At 49.3% G+C, this 9209-nt stretch overlaps 1 protein-coding gene across 8 annotated transcripts in view; it reads left to right on the plus strand.

Annotated features, from left to right (window-relative positions):
- The window catches only part of KIAA0753 (KIAA0753 ortholog), a 60474-nt gene extending 57315 nt beyond the window's left edge, over window positions 1–3159 (plus strand). For 4 of the 8 annotated variants that reach the window (XM_036835944.1, XM_036835942.1, XM_036835941.1 and 1 more), the window contains exon 17: window positions 1606–3155. In XM_036835944.1, coding sequence (XP_036691839.1) covers window positions 1606–1723 — 118 coding nt within the window. In that variant the 3' untranslated portion in view covers window positions 1724–3155. Of the gene's footprint in view, window positions 1–1605 lie in introns of all 8 variants that reach the window. The other 4 variants (XM_036835945.1, XM_036835947.1, XM_036835940.1 and 1 more) reach the window with 4 other exon arrangements.
- Window positions 3160–9209: the final 6050 nt, after the last annotated feature.

The following is a 9209-nucleotide window of genomic DNA, read 5'->3' on the forward strand; positions in this document are numbered from 1 at the left end:
TGGGATTGGAGGTATTATGAATTTATGGTTTTTGATAGATATAGAAATAGACATGGGGTGTGTGTCTATGTGTCTGTTTGTCTGTCCGAGTCTACCTGCTGAGAGGGCCTAGAAGCGATGGCACACTTAGTAGCAATGAGCACACTTAGTACCCAGATTTTGGTTTCTAAATACTCTTCTCCATGAAGAGGTACCAGGGCTCCTTGGAGAAATGGCCGATTCCAAGACTGGGGCTGGGAAAATGTAAGATGAGGCTGAAACATCATTGTGTGGCAGAAAGGAAGTGTTCAAAGCATGATGGGGACATGTCAAGAGGACCTGGGAGCTGGCTTGAAGGGGCTCCTACTGGCCAATCTGGGACACTTTGAGTATCAAAATAAGTAATAATAGAAACAGATTACAAACTGTTGAATAAAATAAGAATGTGTAAGACCAAGCCGATATAAACACATAAATAAGTAATAGAGAAGTGAAAGCTCTTCCGTGTAGTTGGGAATGACAGAATTAGAAAATCAGTGTTGGCAACCCTGTAATAATTGATTCAGCAAGTTTGATGAGAAACAGGATATTTACATAGTCTCAGAGTATCTCCCTGCAATATAAGTATTAATTACAAAGGGAAAATAGTGACTTTACAAGGGAGAAACCTGGCAGATATCAGCGTAACTGTGTGATAGAAATTAGCGCTCATCACAGTAACACAAATAGATGTATTGAGGGACACAGTAACCCTTCTGGACATTTGTCCCCAAAATGTAGAACCTGAACCTGACAAACCCAAATTGAGGGACATTCTAAAACAAAAAAAAAATAGCCTTTACTCTTCAAAAAATGTTAAGGTCATGAAAGACAAAGATTGAAGAGTGATTCTAGATGAAAATAGACTAAAGAGATGTGGCCACTGAATGCAACATGTGATCCTGCACTGAATCCTAGACTAGATGATGTTTTCTTTTAAAGGACATTTTTTGGACAGTTGGCAAAAATTTGAAAAAGGTCTGTAGGTAAGATTAGATAATAGTATTGTATCCGTGTTAATGTTAAGATTTTTATAATTGTATCAGGGTTATTTAAGAGAATGTCCTTGTTTTTAGGAAATGTACCCAGAAGTACCTGAGGGATATCAAGTCTGCAACTTACTCTCAAACAGTTTGGAGGCGGGAAAATGTGTGTGCGTATGGGTGTGTGTGTATGTGTGTGTTGAGAGAAACCTGGAATTTCCTGCCCCCCGCCCCACAGAGAAGGCCCACACCCTTTCCTCTGTTAGGCAGCTGGGCAGCTGTAGGAGGTAGATCTGGATTGGGGCTGGGTTGCAGCTAGTTAGTTTCCAGTCACCTCTGGTTTCAACCATCTCAAGGGTGAGGTCCGCCTTGTGTGTATGACAGGCCTCTCCCTCTAGCCTGACGTTGGGATCTCAGCACCACCATCTTACTTACTGTCTAGGAAAGCCAGGCTTCTCACCTTGTTTTTCTTCTTTAAAATTATCTTGGCCTTTTGAGTTTCCGTTTAAATCTTAGAAGTGACTTGGTAAGTTCCTCCGCTGAGTAACAGAATGGCTCCCATACTTGGCTGTATGTACCTTTAGCTGTGTTGTTTGTCTTCCAGCTTTGCAGAAGAGCTTGTAGATGAAGCTCTGGGGGCCGTGGCTGCTGAACTTCAGGATGTGTGTGAAGATTATGCAGAAGCCGTGTTCACCTCAGAATTCTTGGAGGCGGCTACATAAAGGCTCTCCAAGGTGGGGCCCCCAGTGTCACTGGTGAGGGGACGGCACCACCCTTTCTACTAGCCACAGGAAATCTTTGTCCTCAGCTGTCCATCCAGGCCCAGAAGGTGCTGCCCACTGAAAGGAAGGAAGTGCCAGTGAGGCCATCCCCACTTTGCATCTTCTCATTGTCAGAGCAATGGTTCTGGTAGTTTATGATGGAATGTGTTATATTTATCAGTGCCCAGGAAACGTGAATCAATTATGACTATAATATTTTCTGAATGTATAATTTTCCCATTGAAATACCATGTTCATTACACTGGCTCAGTTTGGTGATCAGAACGTTTTGAAAGATAACAGATAAGTCTGTTTCACACAGGGATTCAAGTTGCTGTTGATCTGTGGGTGGCCTTGATGCCAGCACAAGTGCAATTACTCTCTGGTCCCATCACCTGGCTCGTGTTTGCTTCTTTGACAGTTTCCTACCAGGACACCTGTCCTGCCGGGTTACAGACTAGTGTCGAGCACAGGACTTAGTTATGCTGCCAAAACTCTGCTCCATCATTAAGATAGGAACCCAGCAGTTATCTGTGTACAACAATAAACACACATTTCTCTAATTCTCCGTTACTAGGTGCTTCCTCACATTTTGAGTTCCTCAAGTCTTCTGTCGCTGTGGGTTGACACATTCTGATATACAGAACTCTGAATTCAGAGGAAGTTTGAGGACATCAGGAGAGGCCGGCCTTCTTCTGGGGCCTGGTCAGAGGTACAGAGCTCACCCCCCTCTCTGCCGAGGTCACAGGTTGCTGTGTTTCCACACCAAAAAGGAGCCTGTGTGGGAGGAGAAAACAGATCTGGATAGTGTGAAGACCACAGGGTCTCCCCCAAGAAAGGAAGAAACTTTAAGAACCACAATAGCTTGGTCCTCGAACGTCTTATAAGTCATATTTTACCAAGAGAAAAGCCTCTGTGTTTTCAGAAACTCTGGATTCAGAAAAAGAAAAGGAATGTGTATAAAATAAGGCCACTGCCTTGAAAAAGTTTCCCTCACTTTTTTGCCTGGGGCTTGGTGAAAGAAATGTGGAGAACGAGTGATGTGAGACATACCCCACAGAATAATGTGAATCCTTTTATAGCACATATAGTGTTGTCATCTGGGATTTTTCTCTGAAGTACAAGTATTTCAGGTGATAATTTAAGCTGCTTGATCACACTTATTTGTGCAAAATTGATTTTTGTTTAATGTTAATGTTTTCCTGCTTAATTTTATATAAACTCAGAATTTAAAAGGCTTCAAGGGAAATTAAAGGTCCTCTATTTGAGGAATTATATACGTACACTTGATAGGAGTGTCTGTTATTGATAATTTGTGTGGCAGTTTTGACTGTGCTCATTTTTTAAATAAACTCAATATTTTAAAGTATGTGCATGTCGGTTTGAAAAAATTTACAGCTCCTTTTTTTTTTTCCAGGCAAAGTGAAATGTGATTTACAGAAACCACTGAGAATACTTTTATGTTTAATATGAGCGTAGTGGATTATTTGCCACCTCTCACCACCCCCAGAAAGAAATAAATGATAATAAAAAGCTAACATTTTATTGAGCACATACTACGTACCAGGCATAGCTCTAAATGCCTTCCCTGTATTAACTTATTTAATCCTCATATCTGTGTGTGGTAGATACCATTATTATTCCCATTTTGTAGATGAATCAAATGAGGCACAGAATGGGGAGATAATTTGATCACATAAGCCTATATTCAGCAGCACCGTGGTCATGGATTCACTTAGTCCCATAAAGATAGGTGTCAAAGTTTTGAGAGTTCACTCAAGTGCATTCTCCTGCCTCTTCCTGTGTCCGCTCAACATGTCTTAGACGCTGTTGTCTGAAGCAGTCCTTTCCTAAGCACCTCCTGTCTGCTGAAGAGTCAAGTCCAGACTCCTTTGCTTGCAGATGTTTCCAGTATCTCTCCTGCTCCTCCCACCAGCTGGGTCTCCCTGTCTCTGACTCCTATGGGTGAGGCTTACACCTACCTCCGTGTCTGCTGTCTACTTTATAGCCCTGGCCCACAGTGAACCTCCTCGGCCAGAGCATTCTCCAAAGATGCAAAAGTAAATTGCAAGAAATAAAAACTTTCATTTGAAAATGGAAGTTGAATCCTTAAAATATAAATTTTCCTGTTTATAGCCTTGCAATTATCCCAGACCTCTAGAATTTTTGTTCTTCATGAGCAAAGGCTGATCCTGTGTAGGTTATTCTCTAATCCCCTCCAGTTTTCTCCTGACCTATTCACGTGTTATTTTCAGAAACAGAGAAATGCATAAGCGTAGTATTTCTGTGTTACATAGGCTGTCCCAGTGGACGGACATGCTGAAATTCCTGACCTGTCCAGCTTCACAGCTCTGGCCCTAGGGGGTCTTCCCTGTTTACACACTTGCCTCTAGTCTGTACAGCTCCTTGAGGGCAAGGCCTCTGCCCAGCAGGTAGTTAGTGCTCAGTAAATTCTTTTGAGTTAATGAAAGAAGGAAGGCACGCTTTTTCCTGGGGTCCATTTTGGTTTTGGATGGGGGTTCTATCACATCTCTGCAGAGTCCGCAGAAATCTGTGTGAATCTTTTGTGACCTGATGTAGGATGTCACCTGTGAGGAGCTGTAGATCCCATCTCCAAGGTGCCGATGCATCAGGGATTCCAGCTCAGAACTTCCAGAACTGCTGCAGAGTGGGCTTGGGCGAGGTGGGGGGCGCCCAGGGCTCGGGCAGAGGGCAGAGGAGTGAATGGGGGACCGCAGGAATGACTGCCTTGATGCTGGGGTCCCTTCCCCCTCTGCCTGTTGGTGCTGGGGGTCGGAGGGGAGACGGTGAGGAGCATCCCTTCTGCCTCTCCTCCCTCCCTCCCTTTGCTCACAGGTCCTGCTTCCCTGAAATTGAGGGGAGTGTGTGTGCAGGGAGTGGGCAGCCAGAGGCAGTGCCTGGAGGCGGCATGAACTGTGCGCTGGTGGGTCTGGAAGGCGAGAGTGAGCGTCTGAGCGAAGCCCCCAGGGCCCAGAGGAGAGGAAGGGGCTCTAAGCCCGGTCGGAAAGCTTCCAGTTTTCTCTGTGGTGCCCTCTAGGTTTCCTTAACTCTTGAATGTTTCTGAGGAACTCTGTTTTAGCAACTTGAGGGAGTGATGAGAATTCCCCACAAACCCTGTAAATCAGGGGTGTCTGCTCACCACACACGGGTCACCGCAGGAGCGCCCTCTAGGAGGGCCAGCGGGCTGGAGAGCTCTCGGTTCTTGGGGCTCATGAGAAGCAGCAGGAAGGCAGCGGTGCGACCACTGTCTTCCTAAATAGTGGCCTCTCCCATTCGGCTCTGCTGGTTCAAGAGCAGAGACCTCGCATCTGTTTATTGGTTGGTTGAACCTAATAATGCGGCTGGCCTGGAAGGGCTTCCACCAGACGACCTGAGGGCTTCCTATTGTCTTTGGTCAGGGCCCCAGGGAATCCCATGTTGGGCCCCGGGCTGGCTGTCAGGCCCAAGTGATCTCAGTCAACTCGTCCATCAGTGCGGGTCCCACCCTGACCAGGCTCGCAGCTCTGATAATGACTCTGGGCTGGCTGTGTGGCCAGGCCTCCTCTTTGCTTTGTGGCTCCGGTTCTAGGTCCCTCTTGCCAGCCTGCCCAGGGCCCTGTTCCTGTGACACTGGGCCTGCTCTGCTCTCACCAGTCTTCCCAGAGCCTCAAGTGTGGCCTCAGCCTGGAGCAGGGAGCCCCGACGTTACCCCCACCCTCTCTGATGAACCCCCTCTACCCGCTGCTCTTCCTCGAGTCCCCTTAGCTGTTTCTGTGCTCCATCCGCCTGGTAACCCTGATCGATTTTTCTTGAACCAAACCTGCTGCCTCTCACCTTTTTTTCTGGCTGACTTTCCATCCACCCAGCTGGACTTTTCCTGTGGCTGGGTCCATCCCTTCCCGCCACTGAGTCAGACCCCCCCACCCCCGTGCCCCAGCGGGTGTCCGGAGGTTGGGCTCCTCCATGTCCCGCCGCCATGAAATGAGTGAGACACCTGCGCCTCCTACCCTTCTCTGAGCCCCAGCTCTCCCCAGGGGGCTGACTGAGGGGCTGCTCCCCTCCCATTCTGCTCTGGATCCAAGAGAAGTCACCCTCTCCCAGAGCCCCTCTGTCACAGCCTTTGCCTCCCCAGGCTCTGTCTCCCTTTGCTTCCATTGCAGCCCTCCCCCGGGCCCCTCGGCACCCCCTCTGGGTGTGTCTTCACACCTTGTGCCGTTTCCTCGCCCTCCCCTCCCCAGCCTCCCTCACTGCCCCCTCCCTGGACCAGAAGTATTTCCCTTCTGCTCTGGTTGTCTCCCTGGAATCTTCCATCCACACCCTGTTCCTCTGTCTTCCCTTGGGTGTGGGTGAGGTCAGCCTGAGGTCTCCCACTTGCGGTCGCCGTGCCTGTGTCTAGAAGCTTGCTCTGTCTCTATCCACACCCAGCATCCCATTTGGGAATGGGAGAATTCCAGCAGCGTCCGGCTCTGACACACTGTCATTCGATCCTGGACACTTGGGCTCTGCCATCTACCCCACAGCTCCAGGGTTCCCTAAGCCTGGGCTGAATTACCTAGGAGGCCCCCAGCAGACGATTCCTCGAGATGGCATGGGAGGCTGGGAGTCCAGAGAGCTGGGGAGATGAGGCTGGCCACCAGCACCTGTGCAGCCACTTGCCTTTATGGCCCCTACAGACCGAGCTCCAGGGCCAGGCTCAGGAGGAAACGTGGTTCTCCTTAGCCATGATTGTCCAACACACCGTCCTTGGAGAGTTACTGAGAGGCCGAGAGAGGTTAAGTGAATATTTGGGGTTTAACCCCGTCCCACATCTACTCAGCACTTTACAATTCACAAAATGCCTTTCAATACATTCCCTTCTCTCTTTCAGTCACTGTAGCCACCCTGCTTTGCGTACCAGCAGTAACACGGACTGCTTAAGAATGTGAGCCACGAGTTAAGATCTCCTGGGACCTCCATGCCTCAGTTTCCTAATCTGTGAAATGGGGATAACAGTAGTATCCACCCAGGGTTACTGTGTGGATTAAGGGAAATAATCCTTGCGAACACTGAGAAGAGCACCTGGCGGATAGTAAGTGCTCAGCAAGTGTTCACTCTTAGGTTTGTCGCTGAGGACTTAGGAGGGGGAAGCTTGTGGCTGTTCTCACAGCCTTCTTTCTGAAGTGCTTTCCTTGCCTCTTTGCTCCTGTTGTGTTCTTCTTGCCTACAGCCCTGTGTCTCTTCTTGCCTTGCCCTCGAAGCCAAACACTCGGCAACACTTAGCCATTCCTTTGGCTGCCCTGAGCCACGCATCTGGTTCCCCCTCCAGCTTATCCCCCTGGGCCACCTCAGAGAGATGTCCCTTTTGGCCATGGGACTAAACTGCACCGTTGACAGTGGTCCTGTACGCTTGCTCTAGGGCTCCCGGTGCCACCAGAACCTTCTGAACTGGACCACATCCTTAAGGGGCAGGCGGATGAAGTATTACTAGCCTTGTTTTTTTGTTGTTGTTGTTTTGTTTTGTTTTTTGGCTGCGTTGGGTCTTCTTTGCTGCGCGCAGGCTTTCTCTAGTTGCAGTGAGCAGGGGCTACTCTTCGTTGCGGTGCACAGGCTTCTCATTGCGGTGGCTTCTCTTGTTGCAGAGCACGGGCTCTAGGTGCGCGGGCTCAGTAGTTGCGGCTCACAGGCTCTAGAGCGCAGGCTCAGTAGTTGTGGCGCACGGGCTTAGCTGCTCCGTGGCATGTGGGATCTTCCCGGACTAGGGCGCGAACCCGTGTCCCCTGCATTGGCAGACGGATTCTTAACCACTGCGCCACCAGGGAAGTCCACTAGCCTTGTTTTGCAGATGAAAAAATTGAGGTCTACAGAAATGAAGAGGTCATACGGACACACAGTGACAGAACCAAAACTCAATCTGCATCTTTTGACTTCAGACCTAGTAACCTTTCCATTCTGTGACACCATTTGGTCTTTCTCTCAAGCAGATGATTCTTAGATGGTCTAGAAAGTCTTAGTAGATGTAATTGTAAGTGGAATCTGCATTTAAAAATACTTGCTATGGTCCTGCACTCTGCCAGGCACTAGGCTTAGTTTGGGGCCTACAAAGATGACTAAGATGCATTTCCCACCTTCCTGATACAGCATCCCCACTGCCCAGAGCTGAGCTGCTGCCTCAGTTTCCATCATCTGCCTCCCTCATCCCCTGTGCTCCTGCTGGGGCTGAACCCTCCCCAGAACTCAGCCCACAGAGTAATGATAATTATCCACTGCTTGAGTGCTGACCAGGTAGGTACTTTATTTACACGATCTCATTTGATTCTCACACTAAACTGAACTAGAGATTATTAACCTGTTTTACAGATAAAACTGAAGCCAAGTGAGAAGGAGATTTTCCCAACGAGACAGTGGTTCTGGGTCTGCTTACAAATTTGGGCTCTTCCCAGTGTACCACAGGGGACCCCCCCCTGGGCCCTGGCATCCTGCCTGCCGCTCAGGCTCTTCCCCCAGAACCTCCGGCCAGCCGGAGGCTGGGCATCTGCTCAGAAGGCAGCCGAAGCCACAGCTGCGGCCTCGCCTCCTGTGCCCGGGGCATGTGCCGAATTGCACATGCTGGTACAGCCCTCGCCCGGGCGGTACCTGGGCTTTGGCTCTACCTCCCAAGCACTGTTCACAAACGGCCTCTGCCCCGTGCAGGCCAGCCTCAGTGGCAAAGCCAGTGTCCCCGCCCTCCGGTCTAATTTCCTCCTTTGCCTCCTCAAGGCATCATTCTCAGGCAGCCCCTCCCCACGTAGCGTCACGCGGGGCACCAGGGGCCCCAGCTGGACATTTTTCCCCTTGGCAACCTCAGCAGAGAGAAGCCCTTCTCTCCCAGGAGTGCCACGAAGGCTGCAGGGTCACTGCTCATTGGTCTGATGGGCCCAACCCACGTAACAGACCCAACCCCGACCTAATCCCTGTGCTCTGATTGGTCAGATCTTAGTCACATGTGCACCTGGAAAAGAGGATAGATCAGCAGCATCCCAACCGCATGGACTGAACATGGAGAAGCGGCAGCTTCAGAGGAAAACAGAGGCCGCGTCCCCTGAAGCTGGAGAGAGAGTCTGCCGGTGCGCACTGCAAACAGTAGCATGTCTTCTTAAGCCTAGGTCACAAGACACATTTTAATTTTCATTAACAGTCATTCAAAGTTTACTACATCTATGGAAATCCAGAGATAAGTAAGGCACAGACCCTCGTTAAGCAGAATGAAAATTAAGGTGAAACAGAGGGAAGCAACAGAGCATGGTTGTGCGTTCAAAGAAGTGACTCATTTTTATTGAGCGAAGGTTGCAATCCTGGTGGTCTTCATGGAGGACGTGGCATTTGAATGAGACCTTGAAAGAAAATTGAAACTCTAGTAATTATAGAAGTAGGGGAAGGACCCTCCAGGCAGAGGGAACAGCAGGGCAAGGACTGAGCTCTCGAAAGGGGA

Source organism: Balaenoptera musculus, chromosome 20 (genome assembly GCF_009873245.2).
Source record: "Balaenoptera musculus isolate JJ_BM4_2016_0621 chromosome 20, mBalMus1.pri.v3, whole genome shotgun sequence".
Lineage (NCBI taxonomy): Eukaryota > Metazoa > Chordata > Mammalia > Artiodactyla > Balaenopteridae > Balaenoptera > Balaenoptera musculus.